At 38.0% G+C, this 25,713-nt stretch overlaps 1 protein-coding gene across 5 annotated transcripts in view; it reads right to left on the bottom strand.

Annotated features, from left to right (window-relative positions):
- Nucleotides 1–22,592, bottom strand: part of EZH2 (enhancer of zeste 2 polycomb repressive complex 2 subunit) — a 46,082-nt gene extending 23,490 nt beyond the window's left edge. For 2 of the 5 annotated variants that reach the window (XM_075212507.1, XM_075212509.1), the window contains exons 1-6: nucleotides 22,456–22,590; nucleotides 8,781–8,904; nucleotides 6,829–6,957; nucleotides 3,891–4,007; nucleotides 2,157–2,277; nucleotides 43–189 (exon numbers count right to left, since the gene is read on the bottom strand). In XM_075212507.1, the coding sequence (XP_075068608.1) occupies nucleotides 43–189; nucleotides 2,157–2,277; nucleotides 3,891–4,007; nucleotides 6,829–6,957; nucleotides 8,781–8,897 (631 nt within the window). In that variant the 5' untranslated portion in view covers nucleotides 8,898–8,904; nucleotides 22,456–22,590. Of the gene's footprint in view, nucleotides 1–42; nucleotides 190–2,156; nucleotides 2,278–3,890; nucleotides 4,008–6,828; nucleotides 6,958–8,221; nucleotides 8,324–8,780; nucleotides 8,905–22,455 lie in introns of those variants that run through there. The other 3 variants (XM_075212508.1, XM_075212506.1, XM_075212510.1) reach the window with 3 other exon arrangements.
- Nucleotides 22,593–25,713: the final 3,121 nt, after the last annotated feature.

The raw sequence follows: 25,713 nt of genomic DNA, 5'->3' as shown, positions 1-25,713 counted from the left end.
GTGGTTAGAATAAAGCAAATCACAAAGGTTAATTCAGCTTACCATCCATGCGGTCTTCCTGATCTTTTTCTTTGTCATCCTGCTCATCGTCCTGATTGTCGTCTCCATCTTCATCATCGTCATAATCACTATACTGGCCCAGCGCATTGACCAGCTCCACAAAGATCTCATCATTAATAAAGCCACACTCTGCAAGAAAATAATTTTGAGAACTCAAATCAACAGTAACTTTTAATAAATACCTTACACTTTCCAAAACAATGACTTGGATCAAATATGCACCATTTTACTGAAATACGCCCCCCTCCCCCCATGGTTAGAAAAACACCCAAAAAAAACCAAAAACTAAAGGATCCTCTGAAGTGGAATATTTATTAAAACCTAAAGTTATAGAGTAGTACTGAGCATGCCTTATAGAGGCAGGCCCAACTAACGTACGCGCTGGGAAATACTACAACGGATTCCTCATAATAAGAGCCTGTGGGCCCAGCTCTCTGACAGTCGGAGCCATGTATTTGCTGAATATTATGACCAAGATTTCACTCTACAAGGCACCAACTCTATCTGTTGTAATAGCAGATCATGTCATAATGCTGTGCCTGCAAGCTCTAATTGTCAGAACCTTTTCTCACAGAACTTGCTAGATGCATTTTCAGAGAGATTAGGAAGACGACATATTGGGGGTCATAGGCAGGAACAATGCAACATGGAGCCCCCAGTTAGTATAGGTTGATCATTTAAGCAGTATAGTGTTTTGAGTAATTAAATGCCATTACCAGGAATGATACTACCTGTTTACGTGCCACATACCTAAACATTTTTGCTTGGCTTGCCAATTGTTTAGGATAAATTTGTTCAGACCAGAAAGATAGAGTTAGGTATAGAATATGTGTGTGACACTTTATCTGTATTATAACATATAAACATGTTTATTATATATAGACATAACACTCAAAATAAATTTAAATCATCTATTGCTAATAAATAAAACAGCAGAGAACCCTTGTATTACAGGTGCCTCAGTTCAAAAATTCCTGCTTTCTAGTGTGGTTCAATGGCTGCATTATTTTCCATTAACATTGGGCCCCTAGGGGCACTGTTTCACTGGAGTCTATATATAGTACTTTATCTTAGCTAAGAGCACAAGTAAAAAACTGATAGTTGCTCAAATCAATTTATAGGCTATAACAGGTGCATGAAAGGGTGGGGTTATCCTAAAAGGAAAAAACAAAAGGAAAAAACAGAGACAAATTCCCCCAGCACACTGCTATAGCCAGCAACAGATCTGCTATTTCTACTGTAGATAAAAATGCAAGTCTCAGTTGCACACATTTGCAAATGTATGTTGAAGCCACCCACCACGCCAAGGTGCTTTTGCTAATAGGGTGGTCCTACTCTAAACAATGAGAGTCCCATATATTTGGGCCATACATATGTGATTTTGAATTGAGAGCTAACTTACCAAAGAGGTACCCCAGAGTTTTTTATTTGTCTGAGAGGCATGTTGGTGTCAGTAGCTGAGGGGGAGTACTGACATTGGATTGCTATTTGGAGGTCTCTGGGGTACCTCTTTGCAAAATAGATATAAATTCTTAATTACATTCATTTAAAAAAAACTTTTGATGAATAGGGTATATTTTCAATTTAACAAGAGACTATATTAGATGCAAGTTGTGTAGTTGACAGCAAATGAAAATAACTGCAGATCAGCCCCCCATTGAATTGGTATCTTTCCTATTCCCACAACACTTTAAACTTTAAAAAAAAACATGCATACATGAATTTCACAAAGCCACAAACAGAACAACCTGTGCATGACTTTACATTGCACTTTTCCCACCGGCTCAGCCAGACCCACAGTCATTCTAGAATCAGAGGTTTGCACCGCTGCCAAGAGATTTGGCTGGAAACAAAACCTGCCCACTAACAGCTGTGAGAGAGCAATTACCAGCCAGATAGACAAAACACTTCCATCAAGGACACAAACTTTGCAGTTCACCCTTCCCCTACCAGAGCAGGCTGCGACACAGATGCACTGAGACAGTAGGAGTGTGGGATAAGCTAGAATACAGTACACTCATCCATATTAGAACTGACAGTAATCAGACAATGCCCAAACCTTGTACATAATCACCTTTTATGACCAATGACCTTACCCCTGTCTCCATGGACTTTTCCATCATAGTTTTTGATCAGTTCCTCAATAAAAGTCCCATCTTGGTCAAGGACTTCGTCGCCCATGTAAGGGATATTATGCAAAACAGTTTCATCTTCCACCTGAAAAGATGATGACAAAATAACATTTCAATCTGAAATAGAGATCACATCTTCTATAAATTGGGCAAGCGACAAGGAAAAGCTATTTAATAGTTTAGCTGCTGGGAAGTCTCTATATTGTGGCATTCCAAGATGTGCCAAATGTGATATTGATCATGGAGATTACATGAAAGTATGTGGGAAAGATACCATTAAAAACCAAAAAAAATGCAAACAATGAATAATCATTTGTCTTTTAAATTAAAATATGGACTGCTATAGGACTCTGCTCATTAATTAGACTGAAGTATAAACACAAACCAGTGGATAAATGAAGACACTCCTCATCCTAAGCAGACTTTCCCCAGTTAATGTGAATTTCCTGCCAAGCTCCAAGTTTGAAAGGAAGTTACACAAAGCCCTCAGGACTTAGCCCGAGTCACTGTTAAACTCTTCTGACACGAAGTATGTCAGAGTGAAGTGAACATGCAATAACATACTTTATCGAAGGACATGTTTAAAGACTGCCAGCATGGAAAAATACAGTTCTTTGCTTTTTTAAATGCACTCTAAATAAAAAATTAACAAAAATATCTTTGCTTAATTGTGCCTAAAATGACTTTGTTTTAGATGCTCTTATATTACCAGCATTGAGCAAACATAGTGCATAGTTCATCATCATCAGCTATTTATATAGTGCCAATAATTCCTCAGTGCTGTACAGAGAACCCACTCACATCAGTCCCTGTCCCATTGGGGCTTACAGTCTAAAATTCTAATAGTTTTGTGTTTTCCCATTGTCTGCTGTAACACCTTCAAACTGCTACAGTGTGAGAAAATTGGTTAAGATTGACAGGAGATCTCAGAAGGTATGTATAATATGGGGATTGTGTGAATGAGGAAAAAAATATATTCGCTATTTAGAGCAGGCTAAGCTTTGCAAGTGAAGTTCCTAACAGCCTTATAAGGAGGAAGTGCCCTGCAACCGAACATTATGGGGCATATTAAATTTTTGGCGTTACCCGGAAAAGTAACGCGGCATGCACACTATTACCGGCATTACGGTAATAGTGCGCGTAAATACCGTTATTAAGGTAGCTTTCATGCTGGATTTCAGCTCGCAGCTAACCAATCAATGAACAGACATATGCAGGACTAGCATCGGCTTTGCAAAGGGTTACTCCTTTCTGGGAAGCATTGTGATACATACACTCACTTATGCAGATACACACATACCTTCATAAACACATGCATAGACACACATGCATTCCTTAAGTCATGGGCAACCTTACACACTTCAAGGTCTGCATGTATTGCCCCCCAAACTTTAAAAGGGCCTCATATTGCCCTTGATTTCAGGAATGAAAAAACAGCCTGAAAACGACCTCGTCATGCAATGACCACTCATCTCAACCCCAACCCAAAAAAAAAGTTACTAACCCTTAAAAACAGCAATGGCGCAAAACTCTAGAGTCTGCTGTACTGCTCTATGTAGATTACAGTATAACTATAACAACCAATTAGTAATCCCTGTGAATTGGTTTATCAATTACAATAACTGATGATCTAATGCAGCAAAGGAGAAGACAATTGGTTACAGAAACTGGCATGTAATAATTTAGTATATTACTTACCATAAAATTTTGCTGAAGAGGAGACCAAGAATACATGATAGGCACAGATGCTACAGCATTCAATGTTTTAAGAGGGATGACTTGTTTTGGAAAATCGAAATCACTAATCACAGAGCACTAAAAAATAAAAAAAACACACAGAAAAACACTTTTTAAAAACAATAGATATTTAGAATGTGGCTAAATTGTAAAAAAACAAAACAAAACAGAAACATGAAAACATTAATAGTGAACATTCAATGCAAAAAAAATCTTTATTACATACAAGGCTCCCATTTTTCTCAGGGCTAATCCACTAACAGTGCTAATGAACTAAAAGGGTGTGTATCACCTGCCAGAATATACATAACGATTCACATTGTATTTCATTGTTTGCATTTCTCTGTATTATACATAAACGAACTCACCTCTACATACCTCCCTACCCCTTGATAACTACATCATTACAAGTAGCATTCTTGCTTATTACACTAGAGCACGGATGACCATAATTCTCTCACTATCCTATCTATGTACTTGAGCGCGAGGTAAACCTCCCCTTTTGCCGTTAAATTACAGGAATGTGGTTAACTGCTTCTTACCCAGCAGCTCGTACATAATAGTTGCTTATAGTGCATCCACCTCCTCTTTACTACTTGTTAAAAGGGTGTGCGTGTTTGACCATACAGAAGCAGTCAGGATCCCTTTGACGTGGCAAAAAATGCTTCCCATTTAATTTACTAGAGGAACGGTGCAAAATTAATAGATGACAAAGGTGTTTAATTTAACATCATTTCATTAAATAGCATATGCAACAAACAATACATTAAGGAAAGTACAGGAGCAGAAAACTTTGTACCAGGTGGAAGCAATCGTGTTGGAGGGTCTGCAAAATGCGCTCATTGCCAAGTTCCCTCTGACACTGATTTATTACAGACAGTCCTGCGCACTTAGTGCTTGCAAAGCTCTCTCTTAGAAACCAACATAGAAAGAACTACAGTTATCAGAGAAAGACTGGTTTTATTGTGTTCGTTTATATACCCTTCTGGATGCTGGTGATAATGGACTTTCGTGTCTACTGGGGGGGGAAGTGGGGGAGAATATCAGGAACAAAATTGTTTCTCTGTTTCTGCCATTTCGTTTCAGCTGCCAAGATCACCACATTGCACCAAGGCTACAATTAAAAGCAGAGGGACGCTACCTTGTAAGGGGGATACTTGTGATTCTTTCAAAAAAACGGATCTTGCAAGTACCTATTTATGATATAACTAGTGGTAATGTAAATTTGCTTCTCTATTTTCAAGGACAGAGCCTTTAAAAAAATACCTTCCAAACTTGAGCTGGTTATCAGTATTTCAGTAGTTTCTTCATTTAACTGTTGTATAAGGATTATAAATTATATTATGACTACAGATGTTACAAAGTACACATTCTCTCTAATAAAAGCAGAATGTCACAGGCAAACAAGATCAGTAAGAGGACTTATACTGACAATTCTACTATAAAATTGTTTAATTAAAGTTTCTATAGCAGTGTATGGTCAATCAGATCATGTAGTGCGATTCAGATTCAAATCAGCAAAATCACTTTATAGGCCTCCTCCTGTTGAGCAAAAGGAAGTTAATGCTATTGACAAATAAAAACTACAACCTGTTGCTGTGGACACATGAAAGTCAGAGGGAGTTTCACAAAAAAGCATTTGGAAAACGGACACATGTACTGTACATTTTAACCCTTTAACTTGGGATAATTTGCATCCTTTTTTATTTTTAGGTCCAACTATGCACATTTTATAAAAGCTTTATTCGGGAGTATGGGATGCTTTATTTGGAGACACACTGGATTAAAAATATTTATTTTGTGGGTATTAGAACAGGCAAAATGATAAAATAAATGAAAATACACTTTTACACAGTCAGCACATCCCCAAAGTTACTCTAAAATCTTTAGGTACTTTACAGATTAGTATAGTACAGTAGTAGGATCCCTAGCTGTCATTGCACACTGTCGACACATGCAGAGAGGATATTCCTGAAGGAATTAAATTGCACCTGTCACCCTCAAAGGCATTGCTACATATTTACTGGGACTTGGGTTAACTAATGTAGGATTGCTCTTTCATATTTCTGCCTCAGATTGCTAAATAACATAAATCTGCATTAAAGACAAAAGAGAATGCCCACAACATTCATATTTTTGACTAATAATTTCAGCTATATTAAGTCATCTGAAATTTCAGAAATGCACTGTTGTTGCCATTTAACAGATAGGATGTGATTAATGGACCTTATTTAGTGACATCTGTAACCATGCAAGCAATCAGTGCAGTCTGCAGCAATAGTAAGTGTCTGAGATTTCAACTAACAAATTAAGCCAGTCCTATTTCAAGTATCATGAGTTATTCTGGTAAGGTGGAGTTTTCAAGAATGAATGGTTGAACTCTATGGCATATGCCCTTTTTTTGTTTTTTTAACTTTAATAAATATGTAACTAACAATCACTAAGCAAGTATTTGAAAGAAGATCCCAATCCTTTGACTCTTCTTACTCTACCTGTGGGCGTTTATCCTCTGCACTGTAGGTCCCTTGAACAAATGGGAACCCCCGCAAAAGAGAACTGGATCTGGATTAACCAGTTAAAAAAAATAAAAATAAAGAGCCCTATTTCAGCCTTGCCTTCTGCTCTGCATCTGGTTGCTTACACGATAAAGGACTAAACAATGGCAGACACAGCAAAGTGATGATGAAAGAAGAAGAGTTAAAATAAAGCCCTGCTTGAAGCCTATTTCACAACATGCTCTCCTTTGAAGAGGTCAGATTTCTTCAGGATGGGACCCCCATAGTGAAGGTAAGGGGAGTCAATGGAGATAGTTCATTTCTAAAACTACAGCAAAAAGATGGAAATGTCCTTTAAACAATTTATTATAATGAAAAAAGTTATAAGCTCCCCAGACACATACTTCTCTTGTCCCTCGTAGAGAGCTAACAGAGGTCATAATGTGAACCGGCTGGATCCTTCGTTGTTTCCATTCTTGGTTTAAAATCTCAGTACGCTCCAAAATTTTTTGACGATTTGAATTAAACATGCTCTGCGAAAAACAGAAGTGAGACAAGGATTAAATGTCAAACATTTGACCTATTAAGCAAACTTTATCGCCTATAGAACATTCTAACCATGATTAACGTCTCTAGTATCCCTCACTTCAATACACCCATGTAAGAATGAAATTTAAGCAATTCAAATAAAAAGCTATATTGAACTTTGAAATATATTCAAGAAATAAATGTAAGGCATTGTGAAACTGCGGGAGAAGTTTTAAGAATTTTCCTGCTCCATGTTTTTTGTCCATATATGCTAAACAAACTAGCTATAGCCACTGTATGTTTGCATGTGATCCGAAAGAGATAGAATGAAAGGAAGGTCAGCTAAGTCAAAGCCACATAGTCATGAGTTCCTATCCATAAGAGATGGCAATTACACGCTTAATGACCCAAGCACAGGCACTGCAATTGTTTTTCATTTCAGGAGTTCTGTTTGATGTAATTCAGCTCTTCCCTGCTGTACACATGAAACGAAGAATTATGAAATGCAGTTTTGTGTGTATTACCCATTTTTATTTGCAAGGCGCCACAGTGTCCGCAGCGCCGTACAGGAGCAAACAATAGGAGTGTACAAGGTATAACATTATGATACAATAAACAAGCAGCACAATAACTCCGGTAGCTTGGAGTAGAGCTCTTAAGAAAGGGTGAGGATGCGGGAAAGTCAGCACAGCAGGAAACTAGCTGTGCATTAGCGTGTGAAAGCAGCAACAGGTTAATAGCTATAGAGAGGGTTGATTACAGTGCTTAAATATGTAAAGCCCTCCGTAAGGCCGATACCCTCTCGACCCATCTGTTTTGTTGGACTATCTCTGCCCACCTCAACTCATCATACACGATTTACAAGGAGAAAAATAATATGTGAAGAATTTAAAAAGGTGTTTTACACTTTAGTAATTTTATTTAATCCGTCCCTCACAAATAATAGGAATGGGTATAGACCCTTTTCCCTGAAACCTCACTATATGTTGTATTTTAGCAGGGTCTAGATACTTTCATGTAGGGCTGAAGGAGACTAGAAGGGATCCCAGCTATATGTAAGCGCAGCAGCATTGCCATTTACAGTGAATGGGGTAAGGGAGCGGACTTAGTAGAATTCATATTTAAAGTGGAAAATCTCTTCAGAAATTAGCCTTAGAGGACCACTAAGGCAAAAATGCTAAATGTCTTCAATCAAGAACACTACTATCCACATTTAAATTTACATGTACATGTAAAGGTATTAGTAAAAAAATGTGTGTGTATTAATACCTTCAGGTGGGCACATTTTTTCTAATGCACATCAGACTTTCCAACAGTAGGCCCACCGCAAGCTACTGTCCTTTCGACCATTTTAGGCTGAGAGAGGCGAAACTAGCGCACAGTAAAGTAGTTACAGTTACATACAATGTTATGAATACTTTTACAATAACATTTGTAAAAGGCTTTTCATTTTGGGTAGATTTGTATTTTATGTTTAATGGCCCTTTAAACAGAATTTAGTGCTAATGCAGTTTAAGAAGTTTAGGAAACATTTATTCACATCCTGTGTACATACAAATATGTGTGTTGAGCTAGTGAAAGTTGGATACAAGATATTTACAGATATACAAGCCCACTTTGAACTCAGATTATGAATCTTATTTAATTCCTATTTACATAAATGTATCGGGTGCAAGGATCTTAGTAGCACTTTCAATTCAACTGAATTGCAGTGAAATATATTGCTGGTCTTTTTGGCAATAAGTAGGTCAATGAACAATATGTTTTAATGAAATTTCATACTGCAAAATCCCTCAGTCTCAAGCCCATCCTGTGCTTATCTATGTACCTTTACTTCATCCGCTCGTCTGAACCGCTTGAGTTGCCGCAAGCGCATATACTCAGATTTCACCCGCTTTCTCCAGCACACTGGTCCCTTCTCAGATTTCTTGCCTGTCTGGCCCATGATTATCCTACAGAGATAAAACAAATAAAAATATTACATTTAGGTCACCAGCACTGGAAAGTATATCACATACACTGGAGAACTTCATTTAGAGATACTATGTTTGTAGAAAGGGCTTTAAACATCAAATCTTGCAGCTTACAGGTATTAATTTAAAAACAGCGAGGCATATTCATGTAAATTTACTATACTGTACAGTAAGGTCTTATAGTTTCTCATAAGATGATATAAGAAGGACCAAATATATACAACATTAACAAATGTATAGATTGTTCTATTTAGAACACAGCTGATTATATCTAATATAACAGGACAGTTTGTCTATTTTGGAAATGTTTTGGGGTTATCGAATAATAGAGGGCAGTGTTTCAGTTTCAAACAATCTGTAAACATTAAACAGTTCCCAATAGAGGAATATATCCACTTGAATACATTTGTGGGCATGTTATAGCTTATTTTTATTATCTGACAAAGTTGTGCTATATGACGCAAGGCATATACCTCTAGGTGGTTGTTAATATGCATTTTGTAGCTGTAGACAATTCTTGCTTTCTATTGTCATAGCATACTAAAGATGTATAACATTTGAAATAATGAGGATGACTTCACTGTTGAAAATACAATCTTCAGTGCAAGCTATACTTATAACATGGTCATCTTATAATTCAAATAATAAAAATAAAAAAACCACTAAGCCTAAACCATAAGTTGAAGCAGTAGAAATTACATTCACGCCCACGTGAAAGGTTTCAATTATGAATGTAGACTGTGAAGGAGGAGAGTCTCAACCACTAATTCCAAAACAAATTATATGAAAAGATCCTCATTTATTTGTTGTTTTCTTGTTTGCATAAATCCGTCTATGTTTAGCCTCCATTCTCCTTCCCTTTATTTCCCCAGAGTAAACACAGAAAGCCTTTGCTTCAACCCCAAACATGTCATAATGATTGACAGTGCTGGCTTTAGTCATTATGTTCTGATGAGAATAGTAGGTATTGTGAGTAGAGATGGCAAATAGATTATTATGAAATTCAGTAAGTCACTAATTGTTCGATTCGTTCAACATTTGCTTTTACAGTCCCTGGAGAATAAAGTTAGAGGACATGTAACATAAATAAGTTAATCAGCAAGGTTCAAAATTGCCATGTGTCTAGTTTTATAAAGGGAATTTAAGGCTCTTTGTAACTCATTCTTCCTGGATTGTTCTAGGGCAGTGATGGGCAAACTACGGCCCGCAGGCCAGATCCGACCCACTTAAAGGTTCTATGTGGCCCGCCAATATTTTAAAAAAATGTCATTAAAATATGCATAAAATTATTAGGGCCGACCCTGTGTGTGAGAACCTTCATTTTTATGCCTTCCCAGCTATTTCCTCCATTACACTTCATCCTCCTTCCTAAAAGGACACTTCGTATGTCAATCACTCAAACACCTGCCCCCCCCCCCTTAATGGCTGAAAGTAATGTGAAAAGAGATGGGCTGGGCCATATACTAAGGCGGATTTCGATTGGCTGCTGTATTGTCAGTTAGTGGCTCACCAGAAAGACGGATCTGCAACAACCTGCTGAAATAAGTGCTGTGTCTGTACGATCGCTGCACTTATAGAGGTAACACTGTTATATAACACCCTCCCGTCCCATTCAAAAAATTTGTATTATATATTTCGATATTTGAGTTTTTTGATAAATTATATTGGACCGCCTAAAGTTTTTCTTTTGTATTTGGCCCGCTCCTGAAAACTTTTGCCCATCACTGTTCTAGGGGAACACCACTGTGGAGGCAATTTGTGATTGTGACCCCAGACGTGACTTACCAGTGGCCTGACCTCTGAACATTCTAATTTTCATCTTCACTTCTGTTGTGTGTACATACTACTTTGTAAGCTGTAGACCGACTCACATTCTATTGGAGTCCAATAGATTTGTGCAAGGTTTTTTTTCTGTAATTTGTCCAGATTTTTACATCCCCCTCCCCTTTTTATAGGATTCAGTATTGTAAGTACATTCTAAACCCATTGTTTCTGTACTTGCCATTAGGACATAGGTTTTCAACTGATTTTTTTTTTTTTTAAATAAATGTACTGTCTGTCCATCACTTCTAATTGAAATTCCTATTGTATTAGGAAGCCCCAATATCAGGTGTATTATATTTATTGGAATGATTCAGCGAGTGAAAAGATTAAAACAAAATCATCTAAAAAATGTGACACATTTTGCTTTAAATCTGATCATCCCAGTTGGATGATCAGAAAATGTAACTCATGAATCTTCATCACATTCTTTTATCAAACCATAACAGTTTTCTTTCTTTAGTCACACCGTTGTAGGCAATGTGTCAGGTCGTAGCAGTGGTGAAAACAAACTACACCTGAAATTACAATTCATGAAACTTGTAGCTGTATTACAATTCTTCCTTAGCTGGATGATGTGGATGAACATTTAACCTTTGTCTTAGGCTAGGTAAACACTGGAGCTTATTCGGAAAATAATTGTGCAAAACAGACGACATATGAGATGTCGTGTTAGTGTGTATATTTACACTATGGTCTAAAGTCGTCCCAAAGTGCTGATTCTCGACTCATTAGGTTGGTTGTACTGTTAAAAATTTTCCTTCCAATCACCTAATGATCATATAGTGTGTATGAATTCACAACCGATTCCTGGACTCAACAGTGAATGTAGAAGTGTTGTAGGTGCAATAATTAATTTGTTCGTTCGGAGACTGAAAATTTTGTTTCAGAGTCACAGAAGCTAACAAAATTCATAATTACATTGTGGAAAAGTCTAAAAGTCTGTGGAAAAGTTTATTTTGGTCAAATATCGTGCCATCATTCTCTGACCGACTACGCTGTTTTTGGACCAGATGATCTGAAGGTAATCGTGCATAATGTGTATGCATGAATCAAACAACAGATTGGAACTTTAGTGGTATGTACAATTGGTGTAGATAACAGGTTGGTTGGAAAATTCTCCAGTGTTTACCTAGCTTATGCTCAACGATTCTCTGATGAGGATGAAAATATACCACCAAGAGATAAACCGAAATCTGGCACACCGATATGCACAATGTACAAGAAAAGAAGCAAAATAAATAAAAAAAATGAATGACTGGCAAATGTGTATCACTTGTGTGCAACACAAAGCAATATTTGTGTATGTTCTAGTGACAACCACACAAAATTGATATTTTCAGAATCTTCTTAAAAAGTTGTATGTGATGATGAAGAGGAAACACATTCACAATAGATGCAGCTGTCATTCATCTGATCTATATCCTAAGGAAAGTTCCATTCTCCCAACCCCAAATGTTCAGGGAATGTGCAAACTACCTCTCACAATATGTGCTATACCAATCCTTTCTGTTCCTGTTAACGCGCTCACTTATTTCAGTCCCAGCAGTATGTATACAAGATGATTTTACACTCAAAAGGCATTTTCCTTAGAGATTTCAGGCACCTGAGATTTGGCCCCAGGTCCTAACTCATACATACAATAAAAAATATAAATATAAATATAAATTATATATATATATATATATATATATACATACACACACACTGACGCATGCATACATACATACATACATACACACACGATCAGTGCAAATGTTCATCATTGTCTGCTCTCCTACTGGCTATGTTAATAATATTAATACTAATAATATGTATTATGCATTTTTAACTCTAACATAGAGCTTATTTCATTAAATTATTCAGCTCCAGTAAGACAGCCTTTTATATGATCTAAACAAAGTAATTTATTTGAAAATAAAATATTTTAAATATTGGCTTTATTCACTCTTTCTATACTGCCATCTGCATGTGGAAGTTCTGCATACACTAAATTACTTCAAAACCTATAAAGTGGTTTTGTTTTTTTTAAATAGTTTTTAACATTAAGTCCTATTTATTTATTTTTTCCTTGGGGAGATAGTCTCACCCACTAAGTGAATGTTTTGGTTATTTTTGGAACTATACTCCTACATACTCTCCCTGGCATTATTATAACTACAAGTTGTTGCTGTCCTATTTTTTGAAGGCATAATGGCAAAACTTTAAAAAGGGAAATCATGGGATCGATTGTGTGAAGGCCCTGAGGGTTTTGCTTGACCCACGGAAAATGTCTCAATACAAGCTGCATCAAAACAGATTCCCGACTTAAACCTGTCGGGATGGGTATCTAGGGGGATTCTGACTTTAGGCCAATTGTTTAATTCAGGTACGCTTTTCTCCTTTTCTCAGTTGTGTGAACAATATCATTTGCCGAAGAGCGACTTTTATAAATTTCTTCAGCTTAGACACTGGCTGTCAGAGCCCTTATTCAGATGTATAGTCATAGGTTCCCCTCCGGCTATATATCAAGTAAACCTGACAAAGAGTAACAACAAAGCTAGTAGAACTACCTGGTATACTATTTTAACTTCGCAAGTCGTTATTACCAAATCAAAAATTCAACTCCAATGGGAGGCAGATCTCCAGGTAGTATTCACAAAGGAGGAATGGGAACGTATTGTTCGAAACTCCTTCACAATGTCTAAATGCCTTAATCATACTGAAATGTTGGTGAAGTTTCTGAATAGATTGTACGTGACCCCTGAGAAATTTGGCCCTCTGTACCCCCGACATGTTGGCGTAATTGCACTGAGGGGATATTTTCCATGTTTTTTGGGCATGCCCAGTCCTACAACCTCTGTGGTTAGAGGTTTTCCAGTTGTTGGTAAGGGTCTTTGGATATCCTACAAATCCTTCCCCAGAGCTTGCTTTGTTGCATCATTATCCCCCCTCAGTTCCCTCCTGGGACAGGTACGTGATGGTCCAAGTGCTCACTGCAACCAGAGCTGCTATAGCTCAGGCCTGGAAACAACTGTCTCCCCTGTCTTTGGCTAAGGTGATATCTAAAGTGAACTTCAGCTTTGAGATGAAGACCCTAGGAGTTCCGTATTTCACGTCAGCTACTTCTCCATTAGTGAAATGGCGTAGCTGGCATAATTATGTCACAGACGGAGGTTGGGCCCCATCCCAGGCCCCCCATAGGCTGGATATCTCCGATTCAGTGGCTCGTGCCTTGATCTAAGAACAATTTGTTTTTGGGCCTAGGTACAAGGATGGAATGGACTGGTCTCGGTGTTGTAAAGTTAAAGTGACTTACGTTTAGAGTGCCAATCTTTAGTTTTACTAGTCAACTGGCTATAATTATATCTAATTACTACAGAGTGATGAACGTCTAGATTGCTGGTGTTTTATGACATATTGTTGTGTTTCGTCCCCACTATGTACCCCTTCCCTATTTCTTTTTTCTGCATCCTTTGTAATCTTAGAAAATTCAATAAACTTTATTTCAGTTAAAAAAAAAAAAAAAAAAAAAAAGGGAAATCATATAAGCTTCATTTCTGAGACATTTAGCTTAAAGGCCATGTTTGCATAGGCTCCTCCTGGATCTGTGACTTTTCTGTGGTGCAAAATGATGAGCCTCTCCCAGGCCTAAAGGTAACTGGCAGAATCCCTATACAATTAATGTAATTAAAATTTGCACAAATGTAACTTGCAAATGAAAAAAAGTCTAACCATTTTAGCACTAACCATCTAACCAGTTAGTCTACTATTCAGAAGTGAGAGGAAGCACACTATTAAATCACTGCCCAAAAAATGTACTTGTGATGAGTAATCTTTATGACGTTTTGGCTACAAACACTTGTTAAGATATTTGACTGCAAAGAAACAATCATGCAAATATAACAAGGTTATACTATTAAAAAAAAATCGTATTTTCTTTACCACACATTCGTAGTTGGAATCCCTTAAGAGCGTAAATGTGTATAAAATAAATATTTTGTTTGAACAGTGTTATGCAACGGCAGTGAAAACAATTTTTCCATAGTTCAGAACTATAGTAATGCCATTTTTTGAAGGATATAACTTTTAATGTGAATTGTTCCTTTTAATACACAAGTAGTTTATTCTTCTTGTTCCACTAGGTTTTTCCTTTTAAGGGCGCGTTTATTTTTATTAACGATTTACACAATATTACGCAGCACTTTACAGAGAATATTTAATCATCCACAACATTGTCCCTGTGAAGTTTACAATATATATAGTCCCTGACACAAGAATATACAAACATAGTAGGATTTTTTTTGCAGAAGCCAATTGCCCAACCAGTATTTCTGAGGAGTGGTGGGAAACAGGGGCACCAGAAGAAAAACCACGCAAAGACAGGAAGAGCACAAACTCCACTTAGATAGAACACTGGTCGAAATTGCCAAGAAGCCATGGCCCAAATGCTGTGATGCAGCAGTTCTAACCATTGTGCTATCGATCAAACAAGCTTATCGCACAAAATCTGCTCACCAATGTCATATTATAATGAACTGCAGCAGTCAGTCTGGTTAATACCAATTATATAACGATCATACCACTAAATCTGATCAAGTTAGTATCAGAATGGAGTGATGTATACTACCATACATTGGAATTCATGATTAAATGATATAATATTTGAAATATACAAAGTAGCGGGGCATAGCAAATAATTTTTGCTATTTTAATTCACTTTAGTTGTCACTTTATTGGTTTTATATTTCGCTATTGCATTTGGAGGGACTTATTTTCAATTTTAAGTTTAACTAATAAAGAATTAGATATTTTATCTATTAGAAGATCGCTGAGTGCCTCCATAAGCACATTTTTCTTTTTCTTCTGATATTAGGATATTTTGTGTGTGAGTGCACCATCCAGAAATAACACTAAGTATAAGACTAAAAATTGTTAATTATCTGGATATTGCAATAGCGATTACCTGGTGCAATGGTACCTTCTCTGCTAATCTAGAAACATATACACTGTAAATAACATAACTGTGGATGTAATGAAAACAAATGTGTTTTGTTTTGTTAAATGCTTTTCCTTAATAAAAGTATACATATATCTGGAAAAAGTCAAGGTTTAGCATTGTAGTAAATCAAGAATTATAATATATAGAACAAAAAGACAGTTGTCAGTGTGTGTCCTTAACACTGCATATCTTTGTGCATCTGGCAAAATAAAAACATGAGGCATTGGTTCCTATTTTGATCAAAACATTTAAGCCAGCATCAAGGGTACCCCATTTTATGCAGGTCTTACACTAACGATGTACTCCAAACACCATTAAAATGTAGTTAAAATCAAATGCACTAACCTCGCAGGTATAGAGGCTTACATCTTGTAATATATAGGAGACATGAAACATAGCAGGTCCTTTAAAGAGCAATCATTTTAAATTGATAAAGTTATTACACTTCAAAAGGGGCCTTTTTACAAAGTAACATCACAACAAATTGAGCACCCAAGCATTTATACTGAAAAAGGGAGCGTAGGATTCAGATTATACATACATATTTCATTGTTCCTCCTAGTAGCACTCATCTCCATAAAAGTTATTAGTGACAAGTCTTCAGCACTTATTGAACATGAAGTATTATACCATGTAAATTGGTCATATGCAATCAAAAATAACTTTCCACTTATGACATCAGTGGTATCTGCATGTCTACAAACCAAGGACATAGACTATACGCACTCTACAAGAGCTTGCTACAGTCAGCATTTCTTATCCCCCGAAGTAACAATGGTAATTGAGATGAGCATGATAAACTAATGATATATTGTTCAGCCACTTTCCTGCAGCTGACATTTAATAAAATATGCAACAATGCAAAAGCCATTCCACAACCGCAGAGTCAGTATCCCTGTATTCAATCAAAAAGGTCACATAAGGATGAATATTTTCACAATTGAAAATAGACAACTTAAATGTTTTATTGTGTGGTATAGTGTTCAAAAGATGGTTACAAAACATATATATATATATATATATATATATATATATATATATATGAAGGGAAGAGATTAAGGAACTGTTACAAAAGAATATTTTATTTACAGAGGATAATAGACAAAATAAACAACATTTAAAATTGGGGAATTGCCAGTGGAATATAGGCAATGGCTGGCAAACCCTGAGGATTTACCGTGGCCTTAAATTGTCCTGACAGTCTGTATTGCATGATAGATAATAACCTAGTTAGACGCAGGGGTCGAATCAGAACACTAGCCAGTGAAAAAGGTTACATATAAACTTTACACTACAACTCATTCATGAGTATACCAAAAAGCAGAGCTTATAATGAATGTGGATAATCAATTTAGTATGCATAAACCAAGTCTACACAAAGTCAATTCTTATGTGCTTTGCAAATTTCTGATACATCAATGCATTACATAATTTTTAATTGAGAATTTCTATTAAAAACTTATTAACAATATATCACTTTCAAGTGAACCATTTTTTATTTGGCAATTATTTTCAAATTATCATAAAAATCAAAGAGAACTTTAAATTTTATATGGGAATTGACACCTACTACTTTCTCCCTTCACTTACTACTTAGCCGCTATTGAGGCAGTACCCCCCACATACATACGGTACTTTCTGAAACATTTTATATATTAAACCAATCACTCCTTCAACACTAGCAACATTTATCCCTTCTCTGCTCTTAACATACCACTTCTACAAATTCAATCCATCTCCACATTCATATTTATTGCAAGATAGAAGAGACTGTCTCCATAAGAATCCATGAGGCATTAAACTATGATGGAGGGGAAAAGTACCCATAAATGTTGTGGTTTGTAATTCACACTAGCTAACCAAATTGTCTGCTTTCATGCACAGACTTTGAATATATTTTATCAGGTGCTTTAAAAAGATTCAAAAAATTCAGAAAAGGTTAAAACCATGAGATGGTACAGTTGATGAAACTAGGCAGTACAGATTTGCTGAGGGAGGATGGAGTAGCTTAGATACGGAGACATATTTAAAGCTCCATTACCATCTAAAGCGATGGATAATCAAATGCTTCAACGCAAGTAATCACGGCTTCTCATCGGTCCAAACAAAATGGCTGCATCAATCAGCCCCCGGGGCTCTGGGGAGGGGGTTTTATGCTCCAGGTGGTAGTGGAGTTTTAAGAATTTCTTAACAAGGATTTACACATTTACTAATGCATTTGTTCTTAGTTAAAGTTCTATTAAACACTAAAACTATAAAAAAGAAAAAAGAAAAAATATATTATGTGCAAATATTTTACTTCAGATATACATCTTCCATAATGTTTTCCTCAATTATTGATCAATAATAAAGCAATAACTGCTGTGATAAAAGGGCTTAAGAGACCATGAGTAGAATTTGTAAAAACAAATGAAAGCCTCTAGAAGAATTAAGCAGAATTATCAAGCAATTAGCCACAATAAACTTGACAAGACTGAGGGTCTACTATTTCACATTCTGTCATAAAGATGACAGCAGCAGAGAAAAATGTTTTCCAGTTCTTCAGAGATTTTATATACCTTATATATTTTCAAGAAGTGGCAGTATTTAAACCAACAAGCACTTTTTATACATATATTAAACTTATCTGTTCTGCTGTACACTAATGGAAAAATAGCTGCAGTAAAATGCTTAGAAATTTCCATAGCTGAAAAAAATATTGTGAAGGGGGAGCCCCCAAGAAGGAAATCAAAACTGGCTAAAAATAGGTTACATCAAACAAAGTTAGAATGCAACATTAAATGTTCTTTTGTTCAAACAGACTGGTATGAGTCTTAATCTAGATATTGCCTATAAAAGACACACCATTATGTCTGTATTAACTAGCTAGTCAACATAATGAAATTCACCTTAATGGCTACAAAAGAAAGAGTATGGTAAATTAAAGAAACTAATCGGTCATAAATAATGAATTCTGTCCATTCAAATCACATCTGATTTGACATACTTGTGTTTCTAAATGTAAAAGTAACCAACATGTACATATGGTGGTACAAAATAAGAAGTTCTACAAAAACAAGAGCTTGCCACCGAAAAAACTTTATGTTCCCCAGAGAGTGCTACACTTGTCATTGCTCAATAAGGAGTTTTAAATCTGGTAGTTATCATTACATAAACATAGATAGATGGAATCATGAAGTACAAGCATACAAGCAATTACAAGTAGAATGGGAGATGTAGAAGAGAAACAATGATATAAGGAAATTGGGAAAAGATGTTTGAAGTAATTGAAGAACAGCAGCCTTTTAGGAAGGTATGCATACAATGGCTACTATTCGCTTATGCCTAGTAATGTTTCCACAACCCAAGTTTTTAATGGTCATTCATGGCTCGGACACAAAAGATAGCATAGCTAGCAGTTACCCATAGTAATTTACTGGTGCTTTTCTCAGGAAGAAATAAACAAGAAAATGTGTTTGTGGATTCCTGTGTTAGTTTGTTTGGGTTTTTATATGGGTGATGGCAGTGGCAAATCAACAGCCAAGAACAGAAGTGTCACATATTCTAAGGGTGCGGTGACATTATACTGTAACTTTGACTTGGGGTCTAAGCTAGTGTAATAAAAGGAATTACTTTAAAACACAATAATGTTCATTGATTGAAGAAAAATTCACATGATTCTTGACAGATACGCTACTAGATCAAGCTCCTAGTTATTCATATAAATAAAACACATGTTTAAATAAGATGGTACTGAAATACACCAGATAATTTAATGGCACTGCATACAAAATGCGAAATTCTAGTAAAGTTAAATGCACAAGCTAAAAGCAAACATCTGCCTCTGCAACTACACACTTCTACTCAGAGTAAATGCAGAAAGTGGTTGGGCCCAACTTAATGCAAACAGATACACCAAGTTGTATATGGTCATGTAACGACTTTGCTCTGTTATGTAGGTATTATTTAGTATGTATTGTTTTACAGAGAATACCAAATAATTCACATCAGTCCATGACCCCCCGTGGAGCTTACAAACTATATATTCCCTACTACACACATAATAGGGTTACTTTTCAGTGTTCTCCCCAGAAAATTTTGCTAGCCTGGTGGCAGCCGGGAAATAGGTGCTGGGGAGAACACTGCTTTTATTAGGAGACAATTAACCAATCAATACGTCTTTAGAGTGTGGAATGAACAGGAGCACCAAGCAAATACAGTGAAAATATACAAACTCCAGACCTTAGGCTTACAAATGTTAAAATTTCAACACTTTAGTTATCTGTACCAATGTGGCTTTTTTTTTTTTTATATATAAAACCATTATGGCATGTCCCTCTGTGCTACTAATGTGCAATGTCACAATAACCTCATGTATTCAATTTTGATCACGTAAAAGAACATGATTGCTTACATGAACATAACAAAAGAATTCAGTCAATCTAATAGGAACACTTAGATAAAGCACCTTTTTGAGGAATGAACAGGTCTGCCAAATGTTATTTCTAAAACAAACCATATTTCAGATTTGCTCTCTCTGACATAAAATTATTTTCTCTTTTATTATAAAAGAATGTTCCAGCACCATGTCACCACCAAGGCATTTTGTTTCTCTAAGTTGTCTTTTTATGCAAGGGTGAGCATTTTGTCTTAATATTTTTTTAATGTCAAAATGTATTACCAATAAATCACTTGGGGGTAGTCTAAGATTATACAGCTATATTTGGCTTTTATTGGATTTATAAAAACAGAACACTATCTTATACTTGGCTTTAATAAACATCCCACAGTAATTCAGAGTGGCTGTTTGCAGTTTCATACAATAGGCAGGTTAACCTGGCATCCCATCTATGATGGTCCCTTCCAAATGTTTGGTTTAACACTATTTTCACAGTGCTATGCATAGCTTATGACATTGTGATCGGACCTTTACAACTATTTGAGGTCAGTTCAGGTGGGAGGCTTTCTAATGCTCTCTGTGGTACTTCTAACCATTCTATCCATCACCTTCTCTTCCTCGCCTGCCATCTCCATCTTTTCCAAGTTGGTCCTACTGATTCTCACCACCCCTCCCTCTAGAATGTAAGCTTTCATGGGCAGGGTCCTCTCTAACTATTGTCCCACGTCTGTCCACTGACTCCCTTGTTCGTCCTGTCACATCTTTTGCTGCATTCTGTGGGGCGTATTCAATTGTTCCTCCGGCCGCCGGAAAAACGAGCGCTCTAAAACTATTACCGTTTATACAGTAATTACTCGCTGAATTTCATCTCGCAGCTCCCTGAGCTGCGAGATGAAATTCAGCGAGTAAACTACCGTATTAACGGTTTTTGCACGCAATATTACCGTATAAACGGTAAGTTTTAACGCGCTCGTTTTTCCGGCGGCCGGAGGAACAATTGAATACCCCCTGTGAGTCCCCATTGCATTACTCACACTCATCTGTATTACCTCATCTGTTACTTGCTTCTGTATCTGGCGCTACAGAATCTGTGGCGCATTATAAATAAATAATAGGAACTTTATATCCTTTATGACTAAATGGTCTCAATATTTGGTTGAAAGGAACACATGCTGTAATTTTTGGTGCAAATATTGTATCAAACAATCCAGTTTAAATATTTATCAGAGGGCCTTCAAAAATAAAAATAAACTTGCTGTGCCAAAGGAAGGCAACAGAAAAGAACAGCATTACTTGAATGTAGAACATGTAATTTCAGTTTCTGACTACAAAGCATGCAGTTGATGCTATGCTGATCACACTAAAAAAAGGCTTTTTCGATAGTTGATGACTTACATGCCATCACTACCATATTTGCCCCATTCTATGATTATATACAAACACACATTTGTTTTCATAGTGCACGGATTTTATTGAAGGTAATCTTAAATGAAGATTATGGAAACTTTACAAGATATGGAACCAAGATGTAAGGCTAGAGAAAAGGTTTAATATACTTTGAACGAAAGAAAATAAGTGACAGTACAGAAAGCATGTTTGTGCTTTGGAGTTGCATGTTATAAGTATACATAACTAGAACCAGGCTGTCTAAAGACACAAGTCAGTATTCCATATAGTAAAAGTATGAACAACAGGCAAGTTCAAAGGTTCAACGATAATACTATTGCATTGTTGATCTAAGAGATAAAACGCAGCATCAACATACATTGTATCAATTACATTAAAGTAACTTTCATTAAGTTGCCTTGCTATGCATCTTTGATTTTCCATCAGTGACCTTATCTAGAGAAACGAAATGCTTAACCCATTATTGTCTGCGTTACAAGTCCCTTTTTTTTTATTGTCAGGGGAAATCTTCTGACTTTCCGGCAAACACCCACATCTGTTCTTTTAAGTGGCGGTGTGACAATCTATCGATCACTCTATATATTCGTATGCCAGAGCGATTTCCCATTCATAAATGTACCATTCACACCGTGAAACTTACACCATTGGTATATCTGCTGCTGCCCCCACCTTATGTCACTGACCACACGGACAGCACTCCAGCAAGCCCATCAACGATGAAACTTTACATCGCCTTGAGCTTGTGTACCACCCCCCCCTTCCCAGTGGCAACTGTCCCCATACTGACCCTATACCTACAGCACCCAGGCACACACTGTGGCTGTGCTTATGTCCGGGAGCCCCTCCTTCTCCCTGACTGGGGGCGGCCCCTTTGTCCTCGCCTGCACTCACACAGGGCCCATGGAATACCACTCTAACAAGCAACGGGACACGCGACAATTACCGTATCTGTGGCTCCCTCCTCCGGTCCTCCTCTTCCCCCGGCTCTCCTCCTTCCCCCCAGTGTGTATGTACCCACCAAGCTCACTCAGCAACACCGGTCCCGGGCGCCAAACTAACCTCCCTGATCCTCCTCTCCCCGCCCACCCTGTTCCCGGCTACAGCCACGCCCACACCGGCGCCTAGCCTTCGTCTCCTCATTGGTCGTTGAAGCGGCGCCCGAAGCCTTTACGACCAATGGAAAGGCAGAGAGGGAAACGAAGCCGGCGCCAGCGATCCCCCCTCGTCTTGTCGCGCTCTCCGGATCCTTTGTTCTGCTTTTCCTGTCTCGGGCGGGACAGGGGCGCGCACTACCGCTGTTCCGCCAATCTCTTTGAAACCCCGTTGTTTCTTTTCATTCACGGCTCGGTAAAGGGTGGTAAACATAGCTACTTCATGCACTAATAATATATAACCAAGCGCTATCCAACTCTGCAACGAATGGGTTATGAATATGACTTTCTTATTAAATGCCTTTGTCACCTCGTGCCTGAATATATATTTGGGAGGTTGCATCGGAATATAATCTAAATGTAACCTGTGCTGCTAATAACTTTTATATCAGAAGTAATTTCGCGCGCGGTCTCCACAGTGGCGGGAGGAAGGAAGTGGGCGGTTGCATTTTGAATTTATGACCTGCCCGTTGACCGCTGCAACGGTCGTGTGTGTTTAGTAACGTGGGGGGAGTTATCGTGGACACGTGGTCTTTCACGATACGGTGACGTAGACCAACCGATGTCACTACGGGGGCGGGGGAAGCTCGTAACCGGAGTTCGGTCTATTTGTATACATATCACCCTCGTTCATTCATTGGCCCGTTAACCACTGTGTATTGGGGGCTGCCTGCAATACCCTTTGTAGAGGTACATATGGTTACAGCCATTATTGTGATAGTGTAACTAAGGAAAGTCAACTAGTCATACGTTTTACAATTTCATTCAGAATTTCATTACCCACAATACCTCTGGGATTCTTGCAAATGTGTAATAGTAAAAGGCTTGTGAAGCTATTTAAATAGTAATAAATTAAACTTACAAAAGTAATATTCTGGTTGGGTATAACAATCATTTCCATCCCTGAAATAGGGAATGCTTGACCATAAGGTATAAATATACCCAATATTGATCTAATTGGTGGATTTTTTGGGGGGATTTTTTTTCCTTATAATTTGTCACCTTACTGTGGTTCTTCTATAACTAATACTATTTGTTGTTTGTGTGAAAATATACCCTACTATTTTAAAACTTAAAATACCTGCAGCGTATGACTCCCCAAGCAACAGGGGGGGAGGGGGGGTTGGCACCTCCCAACCTAGCCTTCTACCAAGAGGTTTGTATTTTAAATTATCTTAGAGATTGGTCTCTCCCTCTTAATGCAAAGTCATTGGTAGATCTAGGGCTCCTACTCGACCTTTCCCTTAGATCTGCTGTGGACCCCTAAAAACGCTTGCCTCCCTTCCTCCTTTCGTCTCCTCTCCCTCTCAGATGTGCTGCTGATTTGGGACAGAATAATTATTATTTTTATTATTCATTTTTATTTATAGGGCACTACTAGGTATCCGTAGCGCCGTACAACGACAAACAAAATTACAATACAAAGGTGAGCCAGCACAATACAGTAAACAACGCACAGTAACTCAGTGAGCTCAAAGCACAGCTAGAGGGGAGAGGGGAAGGTCCTGCATACAGCAGAGCCCAAGAGGGAGGGCACGGCTGACAGAGAAAGCCCTAGAGTGGAGAGGAGGGAGCAAGAGGGAACGGGGAGAAGAAGGTCCTAGAGGAGGAGGGCAAGGTACCTGGAGAGCAGAGTTAAAAGTGGTGAAGACAGGAGGAGAGATGACCCTGCTCAAAGAAGCGTACAATCTAAGGGGTGGGGTAGACAGACAGAGAGACACGAGGGAGGGAGAGAAGGAGGATAAGGGAAGAGGCAGAAGATCAGGTAGGAAGTTAAGTGGGAGACTGGAAGGCTTTAAGAAAAAGGTGGGTTTTTAGAGCCCGTTTGAAACTGGACAGATTAGGGCAGGTTCTGATAGAGGGAGGGAGCTTGTTCCAGTGGAGGTGGGCAGCGCGGGTGAAGTCTTGGATACGCGCATGGGAGGAGGTGATCAGGGGGGAAGAGAGGCTATTGGCTGATCGGAGAGGGCGGGATGGAGCATGAATAGAGAGGAGGGTGGAGATTGTAGGGTGCAGTGGAGTTGGCGAGGGCTTTGTATGTAAGAGTGAGAAGCTTGAAGAGGATTCTGTAGGGGAAGGGGAACCAGTGAAGGGATAGGTAGAGGGGGGAGACAGACGAGGAGCGGCGAGAAAGGAAGTTAAGCTTAGCGGCTGCGTTAAGAACAGATCGAAGGGGAGCGAGATGAGAGTGGGGGAGGCCAGTAAGGAGGAGGTTGCAGTAGTCCAAGCGGGAGATGATCAGAGAGTGAATAAGACACTTGGTGGCATCTTGGGAGAGGAAGGGCCGGATGCGAGCGATGTTACGCAGCTGGAAGCGGCAGGATTTCGCAAGAGAGAGAATGTGGGGGCCGAAGGAGAGAGAGGAGAATGAACCGTCATCCTGAACTATTACCAACTCGTAATATCTCCCTTTAGGCCCTCTCTAAACTCATCCTGGATATCAACCTCACTACCTGGTGCTCTAGGGGTGTGACCTCTCTTAAAGATTTTTATGCTCAGGACCTATTCCTTCTCTTTTCTATTATCCAGGAGCATTTTAATATCCCTGCCAGAGATTTTTTTAAACATGCTCAAATTCACCACTGGATAAGCTTGCCCTCCAAGACACCTCACTCTCTAGCTCTACCTCCCTCCTCCATGGTTGACAGACTGATGTAAAGCCCTAACAGGGGAGGAATAACTTATTGGTACCAATACCTTCAGTCTCTCACAGTCCCCACAAAGTCCCCTATCCCAAACCAAATGGGAATTGGACCTTAACCTTTCCCCCCAACAGTTTAGAGGAAAGTTTGGGTCCAAGTTTTTTTTAGAGAGGATGACCGTTTTAAAAAGAGAACAGTGAAAAGTGTCAGGAATTCTTAGTGATCTAGGGAGATCCAAACATAAATCAGAGATTAGTGGGTATAAAATGAAGCAAGGAGTTAGTGCGGGGATGCTGACCAAGTTCACAAAAGAGCAGAGGATTGGAGAATTAATGATAGATGTTTGCAAACTCAGCCCATGGTAGAGATTTAAACAATTATAAAGTTTGGAAACAACAGCGTAAAGCT

This window comes from Mixophyes fleayi, chromosome 5 (assembly GCF_038048845.1).
Source record: "Mixophyes fleayi isolate aMixFle1 chromosome 5, aMixFle1.hap1, whole genome shotgun sequence".
Lineage (NCBI taxonomy): Eukaryota > Metazoa > Chordata > Amphibia > Anura > Limnodynastidae > Mixophyes > Mixophyes fleayi.
Note: the sequence above shows the minus strand (reverse complement) of the source record. Positions and strands in the feature narration are given on the sequence as shown.